This window comes from Panthera pardus, unplaced genomic scaffold (assembly GCF_024362965.1).
Source record: "Panthera pardus isolate Hobbes unplaced genomic scaffold, ASM2436296v1 HiC_scaffold_10, whole genome shotgun sequence".
NCBI classification, from domain to species: domain Eukaryota; kingdom Metazoa; phylum Chordata; class Mammalia; order Carnivora; family Felidae; genus Panthera; species Panthera pardus.
In genome coordinates, this window is record NW_026526655.1 from 69889976 (window position 1) to 69911014 (window position 21039).

Sequence of the window (21039 nt, forward strand, 5' to 3'; positions counted from 1 at the left end):
CAAGATCAGTGTGAAAAAACAATTGTACATTAGCAATAAACATACATTAGCCATAAACAGTACAAAAAGATCTAAATAAATGGAAAGACATCCTACATAAACTTTATATAGATCAGAAAACTAAATATTTTTAAGATGGCAATACTCACTAAATTTATCTACAGATTAAAAGTAATTCTTATCCAAATCCCAGATAACTTGCAGAAATTGACAAGCTGAAAACTAAAATTCATATGGAAATGCAAAGGACCCAGAATAGTTATCTTGAAAAAGAACAAAGTTGGAGGAATCACACTTCCTTATTTCAAAACTTAGTACAAAACTTACATAGTCATAACAGTGTGCTGCCTGCATAAGGACGCACATATAGATCAATGGAATACAATTTCAAGTCCAAAATTAAAGCCTTATATATATGATTCATTGATTTTTTTTGCAAGGATGCCATAACAATTAAATGGGGAAATGCTTCAACAAATGGTGTTGGGAGAACAGGATGTCCACATTAAAAACAGATATTGGACTTCTTACCTCTCACTATATGTAAAACTTAACTCACAATAGATCAGACACTTAAATGTAAGAGACTTAAATGTAAGAGCTAAAACTATGTAAGTCTTAAAACAAAACATAGGAATAAATCTTCATGTTCTTGGATTAGTCAATGGTTTCATAGATACAAGCAACAAAAGGCAAAGTACATAAATTGAACTTCGTTGAAATTTAATGCTTTGGGCTTACAAAAGATACCATCAAGAAAGTGAAAAGACTACCCACAAGATGGGGAAAAATATTTGCAAATCATATATCTGATTTGAATCCAGAACGAATAAAGAACTCTTAAAAGTCAATAATAAAAAGGCAAGTAAACCAATTTAAACATAGACAAAAGATAGACATATCCCCCATCCAAAAAAAAAAAAGGTATGCAAATGACCAATAAATACATGAAGAGATGCTCAACATCATTAGTCATTAGAAAAACGTAAATCAAAATCTGAATGAAATACCAGGAATGAAGTTGCAGGTAGAGCATTTAAGTGTCCATTATAGTCTACCTAGTGAGAAATGGCTTGGTCTTGAAGCCATTGGTCTAGAAATGGAGAAAAGCAGACACAGTAGAGAGAGATTTTGGAGACAGGGTTGTCAGGTTTAGGTGCTGGAAAAAGGAAGAGGGGGAGGAGAGAAGTCAAGGATAACTCCCAGGTATTTGAATTGAGGAATTACATGGATGGTAGTGCCATTACTTGGAGGAGTCTGGAGGGGCAGCGTGGAATTCTTTTATTCTTAGCTTGTAACATACTGATTTTGAAATGCCTGAGAGATGTGCGAGTGGAGATGTTAAGAAGGAGGGCTTTTTTTTTTTTAAAGTGTATTTATTTATTTTGAGACAGAGAGAGAGAGTGTGTGTGTGCATGTACACACATGAACAGGGGAAGGGCCGAGACAGAGGGAAAGAGAGAAAATCCCAAGCAGGCTCTTCACTGTCAACACAGAGCCCCACATGGGGCTCGAACCCACAAACCGTGAGATCATGACCTGAGCCAAAACCAAGAGACAGATGCTTAACTGACTGAGCTACCCAGGCACCCCAAGGATAAGGTTTAATATACAGGTCTGGAATCTAAAGAACAAATCCAAGGGGGGGGGGGTCAAGTGTGGCAATGGTGGTGGAGGTGAGTCAGGCCAACCATGTGTAATAGAAATCCTAAAATGAAATGGCTGAGGAAAGTGGCTCTCCTCAGACCCCAAGGAATACCAATAGGAGCCACTCCAAAATCTAAACCAGGTATTAGAGGCAGATGAGCTGGCAACGTAGACTGAGTGAGCCTTCAAAAATAGACAAGGTATGCTTTTACCTTCAAGGTCACCCAAATGGCATTTACTGTTCCTGTTCTCATGCATTATGTTGACCATGTCCTCTGATCTTCAAAGCTTTAGAGATCATGGAAAAAAATGCCCTAATTATAATAACATGGCACAATAATGACATAATACACAAACGGACTTGAAAAACTGACAATTCCTTTGACTTACGTTGTTTAGTGTTATTTGTAGAGAAAATTGTGGAAAATTGCTTTCAGAACTGCGAACTACTACATTCTTCAGTGAGACGTTAAAAGGTTTCTTGTGACCTCTGCTTTGACGAAGCTCAAATTGCTTCATTTTCTCTTCACCTACGTTTTGAGGTGTAATTATTCTACGCTCTTGTGTGTGGCTTGCTTCTTGACCTTATTTTTGTGTTTGTTTTGTTCTGTGGTTGTTTTAACGTGTGCTTTCACTTTAAATCACAGTATAGTAATAAAATGCGAGGCTCTAAGATCAGATAGAGCTGGATTTAAACTCCATCTCTGCTCTGTATTAGGCAAGTTACTTTATCTCTTCTAATTTCCATTTCATAATCTGTAACATAGTGTTGATAATAGTACTTACATCCGAGAGTTGCTGTGAATATTTAATAGGACCAATGCGTGTAGTAGTACTTAGTACTTATAAGAACCTAGTAAATTATTACTCGTCTAAGGCTGCCTCAGACCTATTTTTTTTTCAGAGTTGTAAGCCTTTGCTCAAATATAATGTTAGTTTGTGAATAGTATACTTCGCACCCTAATACTTCCTACCTTAACCCTTGCGGTGTTCACTCCAGAAACATGCATGACCTGGTGTGATGATCGGAGGTGACGCTGCCTCACAGACAGCATCTCTGCAGACCCCACAGAAGCACAGGTGTGGTGTGTGTGGGGTCTCGGGTCACTTTCCCTGAGGTGGCTCATAAGCATTGCTTCCAAATCAAGTTCAAAAGTGACAGCAAAATGACCTACTAGCCATTTGTGTTCCCATTTAATAAACCGTATTTTCTCATTTAGTTTATGATGAATATTACAGCTAACATCAGATGTCTCTGCTCCAACACGAACTCTCAGTTTTTCAGGACTGGAAAATTAAAGAGCAGAAATAGAAACAGAATCCTGATAAAGAATACACAAAGTTTTAAGAAAGAATTAAGAAAATAGTGAATCATTACTTGTGAATCATTTCTATGAATTGTAATTTCTTGGATTTGTAATTGAAGTAATTTTCAGCTTTGCTTTAATAGGTTGAAAATGAAGATAATTAAAGTATGGTTAATTAGAGTGTTTAAGCGGTGTATGAGTAACTTGTGCTAAAGACGGGCCAAATTGAATTTAAGGGCACTATCAGGAATTAGGTGTTAATCAAGTGAGTGTCAGCTATGTATAGAAGAGAGATATGCTTTCAGAATTCATTTGTGCTTCTGTTCAACTATTTAAAGTTTAAGAATTATGGATGCCAAAACTAAACTTCCAAAATAATCAAAAGGTTATATTTCAAAATTAAAATGTTATTTGGAAAACTGCATGAAAATCTATTTATTCATACAGTAACTATAGTGGAATTTTTTTTCAAGTGACTAGAACTTGTTTAGTGTGATTGATGCCACAGAGTTGCACTTTATACCGATTTACACACACACACACACACACGCGCGTGCGTGCACACACACACACACTCAAACCACTAGAGAACAATGACTCCCATGCTTTCCCTGCAATCTTCCTTTAATCTAATCTGGGGCAGAATCAGCACACACACACACATCCCTTGCCTTTTGTCCATTCTTCAAGGATCAGCAGAGGGAATGTACCTAAAGAGGAGTCCATTTAGACACAGCCTCAACAGATAATGAGCAGGAGGATTGCACAGGGGCATAAACATTAAGAGAGACCATCAACCTTTTGAAATCCACGATCAACACTTAGTTGTAGAGTGTCTTTATCTATGAGGTATGGATTGGGATGCAGACCAGGAATTTATAGGCAAAGAGCAAGTCCACTGATAGGCCCAGGAGTACATTGAATCAAGTAGATTCAACGAAATCACTAAATTTGGATTCCTTGAAGAAGCACCAACTTGGGGTGCTTGGTAAAAATAAAAGCTACCAGGGCCCCAGGGCCTAGAGATTCTAAATCAGTAGGTTTGAGACAAGGACTAGGAATCTGTTTTTCAAAAAGCACTCCCAGGGACTCCAAGGACTAAACTTTTATGCATTCTGTACATGAAGATATGTCCAGGTAGAAGAGTGTATACATGAAATTCACAACATGGACAGGAGAGTAAAGAGTAAGGATATGCAAATCTTTTTTTTTTTTAACGTTTATTTATTTTTGAGACAGAGAGAGACAGAGCATGAACAGGGGAGGGGCAGAGTGAGAGGGAGACACAGAATCTGAAACAGGCTCCAGGCTCTGAGCTGTCAGCACAGAGCCCGACGCGGGGCTCGAACTCACGGACTGTGAGATCATGACCTGAGCCGAAGTCGGACACTCAACCGACCAAGCCACCCAGACGCCCCATGGATATGCAAATCTTTGAGGGAGAATTGACAGAAATAAGTTAACATAAAATCTGTTTAGTTGATTTATTTTTTTTTAATTCAACAATTATTTATCGTGCTCCCACTCTATGCCAAGTAGTCCTGGCTACTGGCCATATATGCATGAGAAAAATCAAATACAGACCCTACTCTCATGGGTAAACACCCACACCTTATCCAATTCACATAAATATAGAGATGAAAAGGGTATGTGTACAATAAATTTAGGTAAGTACTGAGATAGCAATTAGCTAATGACAGTTTCATAGAACCCAGTGGAAGATCATTTTTGCTGGTAGCTGATACAGGGGTTAACACTGATAGTGTAGTAAAACATAACTATGTTTATGGTCTTTCTAGATGTACAAAGAACCAAAGCTTGGGTTGGAAATTCTGAGTAAACTTCATGTTTCATAACTCATATTATGTGACCTAATGCAACTTCTCAGAACAGATATATTACTCCACTGCATTTATGAACATGTGGCCATTTTCAGCAGAAAGAAAAGAATGCCTAATTTAAATTCTTCCCATTTGATTTGGTACTCCTCTGAGCCCAGCCTGACTCTGGCATAATCACACCTTCTGAGCTCTGGCTACACCACACGTAAGGTTAAGAGCAGTGGCCTGCCCTAAATCTGTGCCATGAACCTTATTTCCACACCAACATAACTGGCTCCTCTGGATATGTTTTTTGTGCATCCACTCATCACTTCTTGGGTGCTGGTGGGGCTTATTATCACTATACTAATTAGCAATCTAATTAATACATGTTTAAAATTGCTTTTCAGATATTTTGAGTCATAATAGGACATACGCTAAGTTCTCTATATAGATTGTTGGCATTTATAGCTACTATGCACCCATTTAAAAAAATGACTAACTAGGGAGTAGTATGAAATACAGTTTCATGTAACTTTCCTGAATAATCTAAATTAGAGGTTCTAAAAGAGTAAATAACTAATCCTTAAAATCTTTTTGAAAAATCTGACAAGGATCAGTATGATTGTTAAGGATATGAAAAGGAAAATGTGTAGGTATTTTAAAAATAACTTGAAATTCTTGTTTTTTATAAACTTTATTTATCCATGTATGTGATATTAGTACTAACTGCATTTACGATCACAATTGTGATATTTCAGTTGTAAAGCTGTAAGATGACCAAAATGTTCCAGACACAACTGATGAATTTTATTATATCAAAATAAAAGTGAACATTAATTATATACTAGTGGTCTAATCTGAAACTGCATTTCCCATCTGTGGTTTTAGTAGATATTCAAAAACAAAACAAAACAAAAACGGTGCCAGTGGTCAAATTAGTTTGGAAAACACTGATCAAGAATATTTATTTGGTAGGGCAAAATGGGTGAAAGGGAGTGGGAGATACAGGCTTCCAGTTAGAGAATGAACAAGTCACGGGAATAAAAGGCACAGCATAAGGAACATAGTCAGTGATATTGTAATAGCGATGTAACAGGACAGATGGTAGCTATGCTTGTGGAGAACATAGCATAATGACTGTATAAACTTGTTGAATCACTATGTTGTACACCTGAAACTAATGTAACATTGTGTGTCAACTATTCCCAAATTTTAAAAAAAGGAAAAAATATTTAAAGAATACAGATAAGTTAATAGCAAAAGCTAACATTTATTCACTGATTACCATGTTCCAAGCATAGAGCTCAATGTTTCATTTCAATTAGCTCACTTAATTTAACCTTCTACAGAAATGAAAATTAACTGTAGCTATGAATTTCTCGATTAAGCATAATTGCAAGTAAGGAAAATTATATGCAAGGATATTTAAATAGGAAAATCTATTATGTAAGTCATCAGCCAAAGTCAAAGCATTACTTATGCTAGACAAAAAAGTAAATAAATAAACCACCAATGTTATATTTATTTATTGAATTAATATCAAAAGAAGTTTTTTACAAAGCAATTATCTAGGGCTTTTTTTTCGGTATTCACAATAAAGGGATTCACTGAATTGAAAATTTCTTCATCTATAGGTTCAGGATTGTGTAGGCAAAATTAAATGCATCTCAAAAAAGAAAGTAATTTCCACTGCAAATAGTATTAGAATTTCCCCTTGACTATATTAGAAACAGATTGTAATTTGCTTTTAGAAGAGTTAAGTAAAATTTATTTAAAATACTTAGCAAGTATTCTAATGTTATTGTAGTAAAATGGTCTTTTATTCATTGAATAGGAATTATAAAAATCAGTGGTATATATCTTATACAAGAGCATTTAATTAAATAGAAGAACTTTTATTATGAATAACTATCTGGCTTAGAATTCAAGGAGAATTTAAGAAGATGAATATTTTAAAAAACCGAGTAACTTAGTGTTATTATTTAGGGTCTACTTGCAAAAGGGTTCACCAGCCACCTGTTGTTCTTATAGCCACCAGAATAATTTTTAGTAAATTAAGAAAAGAATTCAGTGTCCTAATTAAGCATATGGAGCATACATACATCAGTGTGAATCAGTTAAAATAACATAAGATGATATTATCCAGTTGGTCAATTAACTCTTGTCACATGGCAGTACATTTATGTAATTACAAGGTTATAGAGCATGTTGATTCTCAAATTTCAAAAGCTAGTGTGGAAGTACTGGAAGTATTATCATTTTCTAGTACAGTCCTTCATAATATTTCAGGTGAGTAAGCTATGATGCCAGAGATTGACTTACCAAAGCTATACAGGAAATTAGTAGTAGAATGATTCTGTAAAAAAAGAGGACATAGGTCTCATCCATCCATCCATCTTTCCATCCATCCATCCATCCATCCATCCATCTGTCCATCCATCCATTCTTCATTTAAGGTATTCATCCATTGAACAAGCATTTATGAAATGCCTATTGTATTCTGGATACAAGGGATGTGATGGTGAGCAAAACTACACATGGTCCCTGAACTTATTGTGACTGAGAATATGGTAGAAGGTGGAGAAATAATAATAAAATACTCAAATACATACATGATTACAAATCAAGACAAATGTTTTCATGCAAAAGAACATGGTCTATGGTAATGTATAACAAGGGAACCAGATCTAAACCAGAGGGTCAGAAGGGGCTTCCCAGAGGAAGTAGCCATTATATTAAGCATTCAAGCATGACTAGAAGATATGGGAGGGGAGAAGGTGGAAAGAAGTGCCGAAGCCCCAGAGAAAGAAATGAGTATTTGAAGAACAGAAAGCCCAGTATGTTTGGAATCTAAAAAGAAATGACAGAGAGGCAAGAAGGGACTGGAGGGCCATCCCAGACCATCCAGGGCCTATAGTTCAGACTAACATTTTTGGTCTTTATCCTAAGAGTTATGGAAAGCTATGAGACAGTTTAGCAGGAGGATAAAGTTATAGCTCTCATCTTCGACAGTTTTATTTTTACATGGGCAAATACCAGATTCACAAATGCTATTCAAGGTATAGGACATTTTTCTAAGTTTTGGTTCTGTAAGTGATGGCCTGGAGAAGGGGTAGGGTGGGAGGGATGAAGAATGGCAATATGGATATGAAGGAGGACTGGAAGATGGTTGCCATACTATCCATCTGGCGTATCTGACTGTTCAGGAGCTCTGTAATGAATGTGTTCTGAGAATAGAGTCGTGTTTGAAAAACACAATTGTTTTGGAAGATTCAAATGTAGGTGAAACTTGCCTGTGGTCTGTCAGCTACCTTAGGTGAGGTTTTACATGGAAATCCTCTACTTCTGGAAATTTTAAGATCATTTGTATAGATCATGTGGTTTCGGTTCTTTTTTTTTTTCCCTGTCCCACTTTCTCTTTATAAAAATTCCAGTCAGGATAAGAAATTATCTACTTTCATTGATACATTCTCCCTTGAGATGTCTGAAGGTAAGGATTTTGGCTGATCTCTTCTGACCAAATGGGATGCTAAAATATGTCTTTGACAAACCAGTAGTAATCCAAGCCAAGCATCTATGATGAAGTACAAAGAACTGCTTAAAAGATAAGGTGTGGTTTTTTTTTAAAGTTTATTTATTTATGTTGAGAAAGAGAGAGAGGGCTTTTCTCACATGAGCAGAGGAGGGGCAGAAAGAGAGGGAAAGAGAGAATCCCAAGCAGATTTTGCATGGTCAGCACCGAGCCCCATGCGGGGGCTCGAAGCCACCAACCGTGAGATCATGACCTGAGCTGAAACCGAGAGTCAGACGCTTAACCCATCGAGCCCCACCCAGGCACACAAAGGACGAAGTTTTTAAGCTAGGTCTGCAATCCCAGCTTTGCAAGGTTTAGGGTTGTTGGAAGGTCACCTCATCTTTTAAAAATATATTTGGGGGGGGGGGGCTCCAGGGTGGGACAGTCGTTTAAGCATCCAGCTTCAGCTCAGGCCATGATCTCCCAGTTCATGTGTTCAAGCCCCGCATTGGGTTCTGTGCTGACAGCTGGGAGCCTGAAGCCTGCTTTGGATTCTGTGTCTCCTTCTCTCTCTCTGCCCCTCCCCCACTCACGCTCTGTCGCCCTTGTGGTTTGTCAGCTACCTTAGGTGAGGTTTTATATGGAAATCCTCTACTTCTAGAATTAAAAAAAATTTTTTTAAATATTTTTTTAATGTTTATTTTTGAGAGAGACAGATGGAGCGCGAGTGGGGGAGGGGCAGAGAGCAAGAAGGAGACCCAGAATCTGAAGCAGGCTACAGGCTTCCAGCTGTCAGAGCCCTAGGAGGGGCTCAAACCCACAAACTGCGAGATCATGACCTGGGGTGAACTAGGAAGCTTAACGTCTGAGCTACCCAGGTGCCCCAGGTCATCTGTCATCTTATCGTTTATAAAAGACCTCTGACAACCCTGTGCTGCCTGAAGAGGGTTCCTACAACCCATCATGGCCTTCCTGAGTGCCCATCATACTCCTTCTGGCAAGCCGACTGTCTCTCTAGGCCTTGATTAGCCTCTCTATCAAGGAGATGACACTCACAACTCTTAACAGGGGTGAAAAGTTTAGCAATGGCAGTGTTTTCATTACAGGAGACAGGAAAGATGAGAGACAGGCTCAGGATTTATTTGCGTTATTAATCATCTTTTTAGTAATACTGTTTCCATCTCCCCTAAAGTTCATGACTCTGAAGGAAGTACAACAAGAACACTCACTTTGAAGGATATTTTAAATGGGACATTTTCCTATAAGACATTTTTTCCAAACTGGATTTCAGGTAAGTGGATTATTTCTTTACCTTTTGAGGTTTTTGAAAATACGTGTTTTTGTTTTTATTTTTTGTGCCAATACATCTCAATGGTAACAGAGGCCATATCAATTGAAATAGAAAAAAAGAGAGCTTACTTAGATAAGTCAAATGGCCACCAAAAGCACCTTTGACAGAACCATTTGCCGAATAGTAATGATGCCAGTTGGATTTTCAGTAAAAAAGTGAAAGTTGAGAGTACATTGCTAGAACAATCTGAGCGTATTGTATGACTCTTCTGAATATGCACCTATTTAGGAGAGGCCATAAGAATTTTACCAACAGAGAAATTCCATTGTTAATCTAGATAATCTGAGAAATGGACAAATCCCATCCTGGCCACAAAAAAAAAAAAAATCATTCATAGGCCATAAAATTGATATTTGCATATACGTTTTCAGAATAGGATATTGTCAAATAATTCCAAACAAATAGTAAGGTCAACTAAATTATTTATGGTATTATAGTTTGTATCTAAAGTGGGACTAAACACATTTAAATATTTTCAATTTTCTCTTTAGAAAATAAAATGCACATCAAAAGAGTTTTAAACTAAATCAAACACAACCCAAATATAATGTATTTTTTAGTTCAAAACAAATACACCATTTTAACACCAGTTTTTAAACACACCAATTTATCCTCTTTGTTGTATCACAGAGAAAACCCAATTTTATTCCCCAGCACCCTGAACTGGTCACAATAGGACAGCCTACTAGCAAATGTGGCATTTTTGTGGAAAATAGAAAAGAGCATCCTTTCCTCCCTTCCACTGTCAGCTAATTATTTTAAGTCTGACGAAGCAATGTCCTGGACAGGGAAGAAAAGCAAAGCACATCTGTGAAATAAGGGAGGTTTCTCTTTCTTATAAATGCATTTCCTACTAAGGGGGATCATTTCAAGTTTGTTTTCCTTCTTGTTTAAAGGACAAGAATATCTTCATCAGTCTACAGATAATGATATAGTATATTACAATATTGAAACAGGAGAATCATATACCATTTTGAGTAATAACACCATGGTATGTATCCAGCATCATCTTCCTCCTCAAACCTTTGCCACCTACTCAATGACCAAGGAACAGAATCCAAACTCTCAGCACTTGACCTAGCCTTCTCGGTTCCATCCCCCACTGAATTCTCCAGTTCTCTCTTCTAGTCACACTATACTACAGCCTTTGCCTCCTCTCAATCACCCAGCATCTTTCTTTCTCTGCGAAAAAAAGTGTAGTAAGAGATAAGAGTTGAGAAATCATTCCTTATAACAGGCAAACTGAGGCTCAAATCCAGGTTCTGTCACTTCTTAGCTATGGAAAGTTAAATAAGGTTCCATACCACACCAGCCACGGTGTGCCTCATTTTCTCTCTCTGAAGAGTAGGAAGAATAATACCAGTCTGGGTTTCTAGAAGAGGTAAGTAGTGTAACATTTGAATGTGGGAGGACGGCACCTAACCTGGAATACACGCTCGACAAACAAGAACTATGAAATGTAGGCTTCTGCCGCTCTATGCTCCTAGGCTCTTCCCACTTTCTCCACCCTCAAAAGCCTGCTAATGTTTTAAAGTCAAGCTCAGATGATACTCTCTTCCTCATGCAACCAATGATCCTCTGAATTGGATTTAATCAACTCTTTTTCAAATGCTTTCGCAATGCTATATTTGTATTTCTTCAATAGAACTTTCTAATTTGCAATACGTTACTTATTTTCAAGTTTAACATATTAAGCTTCCTGAAATCATAAAGTATATTCTATGTATCACATCTTCCTCTCATAGTGTTTAATAAATTTGTTTGTATACAGTACCATGTAAATGTTTTTTTAATTGCATAGACAGTATATGTACGTAAGAGTATGTCTATTATGTGATATCCTTTTAATACTTCACATTTACATGGCTCTGGTTTTTCTTCTATATTCTAATTGACTTATTTATGATTTCAGAAAAGTGTGAATGCTTCAAATTATGGCTTGTCACCTGATCGGCAATTTGCCTATCTAGAAAGTGATTATTCAAAGGTATTGACTATTTAATTTGGGTATATCCGTTTATATCTGCTACTAATCCACAGTTTGGTTTATAAAAGTAAGAGGAAGTGAGAGTATATTTTTATCTCTAAATATTCAAGAAGTTAATGTGAGTTCTAGATGAGCCTAAAAAACATAACTGAAGAACATACGCATAATTCAGAATTTGGTGCACTTGTCTGGTTATCCTCCAACGGTAGAAACTACTTTCCTCTGGGGTAGGGGACTTCATTTGGGGGCACTGATATTTATCAGAAACGGGACAATTACACTTCTATTTCTAAAACTAGTTGACTTCATAAGTCGTTAGTTAATCCTCGCATATTTTAACCTTGTGAAAGTTAATTGTTATGGAAAATGGAAATATCGAGGTGTAGCTTATTTAACTCACTTGCTCAAGTAGGATAATATATGGTCAGCGGTACACCAGGGTTTAAATCTGTGGCTTCAAAAAACTGGGGTAGGGATATCCCACCAAATCAGACCATTTACCTTTACTTCGTTTCCCCTTCTTGAATGAAGTTATAGAGGGAAGTTGATGATCTTATTTTTTCTACTTACACAACTTCGAGATAATTTTGCAAGAAGGCAAAAGAATTTATTATCAAATGAAACTTCTAGTGATTACCTTTAGAGAGAGAACCTTTTTACTGCCATTTTTCATATCCTATGTGAGACATAAAACAGAATGAATAGTTAATCTTGCCCCCCCCCCAAGTTGTTCAGTCTGCTGATTATTTTCCAGTAGACCGGGTCCTGGTCGCTACCAGTCTTCAGGAAGACATGTTTTAACCAGTTGGAGTTTCTTTGCCAAGAGTCTGAAAGCTCTTTTAAGAAACAAAATCCAAAATAATATTTGTATTATTCACTAACCACAGAACAAATACACTTAATGAGAAAAAGAGCAGTTTTTTTTAGGAGGAATTATAAACTATGGAGCTTCTATTTCTTTTTCAATTTCTATTATTCTTAAAAAGTGTTATATTTTAAGAAAGGCAAACATGTTGTAACAAAACTCTGTGTTGAATAAAATTCTCTTTATCTAATTTTAGAGGGTATCATTGTAATGAACTACACAGGTTTGGGGTAATCCTTATGGCCAGGGAGATCATGGGGGTTTTACTTCAAATCAAGGTATAGCATAAAGGAAAAATTCTTAGGATAGAGTGTGTCAAAGAAAAGCTTTTTATATTAAGAAATGTCTTCGGATATGCTTTTTATGGAGTGAGGGTTGAATCACTGCTGAGATTAGTTCTGGAACTTAGACAAACATCACAAAAGTCCACAGTAAAACTCTTTAAATGAAGACTCTTTTGGAATTGAAACATATCCTTCCTAGTGCTTTATGAAAATAGTCCTTTTATAATTCTGAATCTTGAATCATTTGTTATTATACATTATTGATAGAAGCTTTTTAAGAATCATAATTTGTCTCTGTCTCTCTTCTTTCCGACAGCTTTGGAGATACTCTTACACAGCAACATATCACATCTATGACCTAAATACTGGGTAAAATTTCATATCTATGTATTGATACTACTTAAATCCATTATGATTTTTCACTCCACGTTCTGATTTAAAGTTAAGACTACATTATCTTGTTACTGATCTTAGTGTTTTACTTCTTTACCGTGTATGGGCACCCATAAAAATGAAGAAATTTAAGGAAATACTTTTATGAAACATTTACCTCTTTTTATTTAACAAATGTTCTGTATTTTTATTCACCAGGCAGTTTTATTCTCCCTACTTTGGAACACCAAATTATAAATATACCATTTATGGACATAAACCTACATACTGAAAGCACAAACACGTGCATGGGAATGATACACTGCTTACGAGAGAGTGGCTGTTTCAACGGAAGGAAGCAGAAGGGCAGGAGATGCAAATCTCCTTCAGTTGTATCTAAACACAGACTCCATTAATTGATTTTAAATTAACTGTTACTAAAATTGCAAAACGTTAATATTTTTTAAATTGGGGCTGTAGATAAGTTGTCATCTGTCATACCATTTTCTTTCTTTCTTTGTATGCTTCACTATTTGAAATATTTCAATTTAATCAAAAAAAGAAAGAAAGAAAGAAAGAAAGAAAGAAAGAAAGAAAGAAAGAAAGAAAAAGGAACGAGTAGGTAGGCAGAACACCTAGTAAGGGAATTCCTGACAGAAGGAATAACCTGTAAAGGCCCCAAGGGAAGGGAGAACACAGAGAGTTTCGGAAACTCAAAATAGGTCAGTTGAGTTGAAATTGGAGGAGGGCATGCTGACTAGTGAGAGGTGGTGTAAGGTTGGGAAGGAGTTGGGGCCAGGAAGCAAGGGCCAAATAATCATGAGGAAACCATTAAGAAGAGTTTAGATGTCGTTCTGATGACAATAGGGAATCAGATTTGCACTTTAGAAAAATCACTCTGACTCAGTATGGACAATGAATTGGTTTAGTTACTCATCTTAATGTGATATCCTATTTGCTGTTATATAAAAGGGAAAAATAATTATATGGCTTGAAGAGGTATTGAAAAATTTTATGGTCTATTTCCTCTTTTGTCCAGTAAGAACACAAAAATTCAAAACAAAATCTACTTGTTTTAAGAGTTCAGAAAAGAATGATTCTGATCTTAAACTGTCAATTGAGGAAATGTGAACTACTACATAAAGTAGAAACTGAACTCATCTAATATACTCTGGGTCTTTCTCTTCTCTGTATCCACATCATCACCAAATTCAAAAATAGTTTTTTTTTCTTTTTTTAAGTTTATTTTTTTATTATTTTGAGAGAGAGAGAAAGAGAGAGAGAGAGAGAGAGTGTGTGTGTGTGTGTGTGTGTGTGTGTGTGTGTGTGTTGTGCGCATGTGTGTGGGGAAGAGGCAGAGAGAAATGGAGAGAAAGAATCCCAAAGAGGCTCCGCACTATCAGCTCAGAGCCCAACACAGGGCTTGAACTCACGAACCTTGAGATCATGACCAGACCTGAAATCAAGAGTCAGACACTTAACCGACTGAGCCACCCAGGAGCCCCTCAAAAAGAAATTATTGAACACCCATTATGTGAAAAGCATATATGGGGAGATACAAATGAACTCGAGGCACTGACCCTACTCTCAAGAAAACTTTAAATTGGTGAAGTAAAATCCTTACTCTTTCAGCACAATTTCTTAAGGCTTTAATCAATTCCTTATTTTTCTTTTAATTGTTTTGAAATTCTCCACATCCTACCTTAAGGTTCAACAAATTAAACAGCATTCCAAAAGAAAGTGACAATACTAATATTTTAATTATGGCTTGTATAAGTTTTATGGCCTCGAATCATTTTAAATATTTAGCTTTTGTGCAGTGAACTTAGTCAAGCCACTACTTGCCTGCTTGCTTTCTCTCTCTCTCTTTCTTTTCTTATCTGCACAACTATCTAATTTGCCAAATTTGTCTTTTGTCAGGTAAATATAGCATAATTTAGGAAGTGAGGGATGACAAATTTGTTGAGATTCAAGGCAAGACCACATACCACTAATTCCAAATTTTCTATATGCTTCTGAAGAGTCTATAAAAATCTACCACAGAGAAAGTGAAGATAGTTCTGGTTTCAAGCATGGGAAGGAATACTGAGAGGAGACGACAGCCTTTGTGAGCAGCCTCCTCCACTTTCTCTCATAGTGTTAGTTATTTAGAAAACATAGAAAATGGCAGCTGTGGTGACTTGCCAGTCATGAAGAGACTCTGCGCTGAGATTTTCAGCTTGGCGCTGTCTGCATGCCTGCATAGATGATTCCACAGCATATGGAAACCTAAGACAGCGTTGCAATGTCAAAGGTAACATGAACGCTGGCCTGAGATAGAAATGCCTTTTCTTCTGGATCATTCCTTTGCCTGTGCCTTCACATGTGTTTCAATATATCGTGGACCTTCCCAGTGCATGCTGCTCATATACTGCCCTCTGGCAGGCAGGATTCTCACTGCTTCACCAGCGGTCTCTCTCTTCCATGGCCATTACTCTCTATATCCCCAGTCAAAGCTGATCTGCCTGTGTTCCCTCACGGCTTGCTAGGCCTCAGGCTGCATGACCTAATAAGTTGTGTCAAAGTAACGTGGGTTACAATTCTTTGCAGGTTCCAGCTTTAAAAGAATGAGAAAAGTAGAAGTGTCAGGCATGTTAGGTCCAGGTTGGAGTTAGCTTTTTGAGGGAGAGGACAAAGAGTCTTTCTTCAGGCTCCTCAATGTATACCTTGGAGGCAAGTCTTGTTTCGTTTATCTTCAAAAGCAGTCTTGATGAAACTATTAATATAATCTTCAAGAAGATAATAGTCAAAACTTAAGCATGGCATCCTATGACTCTTTAGCACTTACAAAAATCTGAACACATTCTCGTTGAAGAACTACAAAAGCCCCACAGTGCAAGTTAGTCAATTGAGTATTTGCAGGGTGAGTCTAGGCACCAAAGTGAGATTTTTGGCCAATAAGATATTTGAAATTTCCCCATGGGTGGAGAACTTTGCAAGCTTAAGGCATACTGCCCAGTGTATGATCTGTTTTTCAGTTTAGTTTGAGATCAGATGTTCCTTTCCTTTTCTGATTTCAAGTCAGATCCCTGGGGAGATTGTCAAATGGCATCTTATTTTCAAAAATTTGAAATGCATATGCATTCACAGAGATGGGGGTTGTAAATGAGAATGTGGAAGAGCACATATTAAACTTCAGCACAGCTATAGCATTTTAGAGCTGGAAGGCACTTCGGCGACCATCTCAGCCTGATGTGTACAAATTTTACAGTCCTGAGGGTTAGGAGACTTGAGTTTAATTAGGGTCGGCCAAGAACCAGCGATGTGATTTTAAAAAGTCGTATCTCTCTAACCTCACGTTTATTTATTTTTTTTTAATGAGGTGTTCCACCAGATAATTTCTAGAGATAGTCTCACTTTCACAGTCTATAAATCTTTAATAAATCTTTAATTCACTTCATTACAAAGGTCAGAAAACTGAGACCCAGAGAAATTAAGTGACTTAAGTAACTGGTAAAGAACTGCTACCAGAACCTGATGCCTCCAGTGCCATTTTGTCACATTCTTTCCGTTAGGTTTGAGGAGGCCGAGGATGAGCCTTCATTTTTATTATTTACTTTTTTCTGTTTGTAAAGATGCTTTTTTTCCCCCTTGAACAGCAAGGTTTATTATTATTTTTTTTCCCTTTTTTTTTTTTTCCTTCTAGACAGTTTGTAAGAAGAAATGAGCTTCCTCGTCCAATTCAGTATTTATGCTGGTCGCCTGTTGGGAGTAAATTAGTAAGTGTTTAAATTATAGAAGTGTTTAATCATTTAAATAAAAGAGGAGCCATTTGATTTTGGCCTTTGTTAAATTTCCCTGCCTGAAAGGAAAAAAAAAATTCATGACTATTTTAGTGGTTAAAAACGGGAAGAGTTTTGATAAATTGAAACTCATCTGAGAATTCCGCAAAATCTCAAGCTCATGGATAGACTTCTTTAAATATCGCAGTCAAAAACTTTATCCTCATACTCAGCCAGAATGCGTTGTGCCAGAAAGCTGAGGAAAAATATGGTTTTCACAAGTTTCCCAGACTAGCTTCAGACAACATGAAATTTTGTCCAAGCTCTTATTTAAGGACTCTAAATAAAGATTAGATCTGGCTAGCTATTAATATTCAAAGATTTATTTGACTTTCTGTTAATATGTACAATTATTTATTTGAGTAATAAAACAACAAATATATGGTAAACTTTATGCTTTATTTGATAGACTTTAAAAATCATAACTGATGTCAATGTGAATTGATTGGTTTTTTGACCTATTAAAATGATACTTTAGTTGTGATTCCTTCTTGCATCTGGATTACCATGCATTTTGAAGGTATTAGGTAAATAATTAAAACAAGCTTACAGGCTTTATTGTATTTCTTATGGAATTCTCCTTATTAACTAACTTACCACCACTTCTAGGCATATGTCTATCAAAACAATATCTATTTGAAACAAAGACCAGAAGACCCACCTTTTCAAATAACATTTAATGGAAGAGAAAATAAAATATTCAATGGGATCCCAGACTGGGTTTATGAAGGTAAATCATATTCCTTTTCTACCGTTGCTGTTTTAGGCTTTTAATTGAAAATAATTGCATGTATTTAGTAAAGTTTAGCCAAGTGGTATGTTACCAAGATGAATGGTGGCATTTCTGGAAGCTGTTATCAGGTTATGAACAGGATGTACATGTTCTCAAAGAACAAAATCTAATAATCAGGCTGGTAGAGCTGATTTTCATGAGCATTATAAAGTGGTAGTAATAATTTACATTTCAAGAAGTTTATGGTCCTTCGATGCTGTGTTGGTACATTTCTTCAGGTTTCTTTTTTCTTGAGGAATAAATCTTTCTTCCAAAACTAAACAACTGTCTACATAATTTTGCAGAGAAATATTCCTAGTTTTTGATACTTTTGTGAATTGTGTCCTCTTTGTAGGCCATGTAGGATCCAGGACCTAACTGGACTTTAAGAAGTCTTATAGTTCTTGCCTTTATTAAAAATTATATAACTGAACTGTTTTTGTTTTTTGGTTTTTTTTGGTTTTTGGTTTTTGTTTTGTTTTTTTTAAATATTCCTAGGAGAAAAAGTCAACATCTAACACTTATGTCACTCTTGTAGTGTAATTACAGTTCTCCTTGTTTGGGCTACATTAGGTGACTGTAAAAACCAGAAGCTGCCCCAAGGGAAAAATTATTTATTGTTGAAATGCTTAATTAATTTACTTAAAGAATTACATTTCTGATTAATATCAATTCCTACACAGACTGATTGATGTTTGAAATGAGGTATAAGTTAGGCTATGTCTTTAAACTCAGATTATTTATCTTTTTAATAACAAAATTTTGGCATATGTCACACCCACATTAAATAAATTATTGCAGTCAGTAAATGGCTAATACAATATATTTTGAAGAATTTGCAATAATTTTAAGAGTAAGCCATAATGGTTATTTGTATGCTTGTGTTTTATTTTTCAGAGGAAATGCTTGCTACAAAATACGCTCTCTGGTGGTCTCCTAATGGAAAATTTTTGGCATATGCAGAATTTAATGATACCGAGATACCAGTTATCGCCTATTCCTATTATGGTGATGAACAATATCCTAGAACAATAAATATTCCATACCCCAAGGTATGTTGAGTACTTTCAGCAGATGCTTCCATTCCTCTGGTGTCAAAATGAGCAACCAACACCATGAATAGAGGTGGGATCAACAAGTTTGGAGAGCTTCTTATCCTTGTGCATTGTAAGGCAAACATTGTACTGTGCTCTATTATTTATGTGGACATCTGTTGCTTTGGACATCTGGTTGTGCTGGATGAAGTAGTCTTTGCAAAATCCATCGCAGAATCTTTGAAAAACATATGGTCTAGATTATGGAGGAAAAACAAGCTTAACTTAATTTTAATTTTTCATCTTTCATGCTCCAAATTCAGGGTAAAGTTCTGTTTTGCAATTCCTTCTTGAATTCTCATGTAAATGCGAACTAGAATGGAAAATACAAATGTTGAACTTGATGTTCCTGTCAGGTAGAAGCAGGCATGAGTTATGATCTTTTCTGGACATATAAGGTAGGTTAAGTGTGTGAATCTAGTGTCTTCCTTGAGGAAATTAGACATGGAATGAACCCAGTGTTTCTTGTATAACCATTCTAGAATTCTGAGTGAAACACTTCATTCAGTCCCATGTCTGAAGAGAGGGCTCTTGTATGTATAGTAGAACAGCAAGGTCACAGTGGAGAAGCGCCGTATCCTAATTTGACTTAGGCAGAAATTCTAAAAAGGGATCAAATAATAAATTCTCCTCTTTTACAAGGAATGGAAGTGACTGTAGAAAATAGTTCTTTGTTCTTTGGTCCCTGTTGTGTTTACTTGCCAAAGAGAACACTGTTACAGATGGACCCAGTGGGTCCCTCTATGGATATGTGTACACACAAGTGGTTTATGATGCCAGTCACAGTGGGTATAGATAAAGAACTAGAAATTCCAGATAGTCTAAAATTTATGTTAAAAGTCATGTGAGAAAAGATAATGGATAGGAGATGCACGTTTAGGTAGGAGACCCCTCAACGGCTGTATATAAAGTCTGAAAGACTGAAGATGTTTGGAAGTAAGAGAAGTGGCACTTGGGACCCAAGACGTAAAAGAATTTGGATCTTCAAGAGGGTGTAAGGCAGCAGGAAGAAATGGAGGAACCCAGAGCTGAGGACTAACTGACACTGACAGAGAAGTTGGGACCCAAATTTTCATGTTTCCTTGAAGACTAGAGTTGTTGAAACATCTGACATCAAGCTGAGAGGTGAGGCAACTCAAAAGAAACCAGAAGTCCCAGCTAAGCTTCACAGTGAAACAGGAGGTCAGAGGAGAGCCTGGACAGTTCTTTAGATAAATCCAAACGGCATGGAGTCATTTAAGGCTGTGAACCTGAACTCTGTGGACTTAAATTGTTTGACAATTATAAGACTCTCTTTTTCTGTGTTAAAATAACAGGAACTCTAAGAAGCTGTCTGGGTGTGAACTACACTGTCATGTAAATTTAGGGTGTATAATAGCACAGAAAGTACAAAACAAGAAAAGTGCAAATTCTACAGGCACTTTATTTGGAGGTGACATTTCCCTAATTTGGGGGGGATGATAACAGTAGTAATGTAACCAGCTAGGAGACCGACTGATGATTGTCCTAGACCAAAGTATAGGGCAAAAAGCAAAAAATATCTTCTGTTATTTATTGTTTATACTGTCTTCCCCCCTGCACGCCTTCCAGTACAGGGAGAAGTGATTATAATAATTATCCTAATAATAATAATAATAAGAAGAAGAAGAAGAAGAAGAAGAAATATCTGTCTTGAAAGTCAGAAAAGACAATATCAATTATGGCACTGCATTTTCGTATCCAAATTATTTTCCCCTACGAATCAAAGCTCTCTCATTAATCACTTAAAATATGTGTCTTCACTCTGGTTGACATAATATTTGTAATTGCCCTGCAAGTAAAATCGAAATGAAATTCCTGGTCATGTTATAATTCAAATGTTTTCAACAATGATATACTTAATATTGTAAGCTTATAAAAAATGCCTAAACTCCTAAAGTGTCTTTAATATGTTAGTCATAATTAAAAATTTATGAGCATATAATCTCCATTTTTTCGGCAGGCTGGAGCTAAGAATCCTGTTGTTCGGTTATTTATTATCGATGCCACTCACCCTGAGCATATAGGTCCCATAGAAGTGCCAGTTCCAGCAATGATAGCATCAAGGTAGGGCAAGCCCAGATGCTCTCTTTCCACCTTAACCTGAATTTTAACACTTAAATTTCTTAGCTGAGATTTACACTTCTTTTCTAGTGAGTTTATGATATGTATACTCTAAGCAGA

At 36.4% G+C, this 21039-nt stretch overlaps 1 protein-coding gene across 2 annotated transcripts in view; it reads left to right on the forward strand.

Moving 5' to 3' along the window:
• FAP (fibroblast activation protein alpha) overlaps positions 1-21039 on the forward strand; it is a 74498-nt gene that overhangs the window by 8585 nt on the left and 44874 nt on the right. Inside the window, exons 3-10 of one of the 2 annotated variants that reach the window (XM_019457750.2) lie at positions 9484-9582; positions 10539-10633; positions 11555-11629; positions 13095-13147; positions 16836-16908; positions 17581-17701; positions 18641-18795; positions 20819-20922. In XM_019457750.2, coding sequence (XP_019313295.1) covers positions 9484-9582; positions 10539-10633; positions 11555-11629; positions 13095-13147; positions 16836-16908; positions 17581-17701; positions 18641-18795; positions 20819-20922 — 775 coding nt within the window. The remainder of the gene's footprint in view (positions 1-9483; positions 9583-10538; positions 10634-11554; positions 11630-13094; positions 13148-16835; positions 16909-17580; positions 17702-18640; positions 18796-20818; positions 20923-21039) is intronic. The other variant, XM_019457758.1, reaches the window with a different exon arrangement.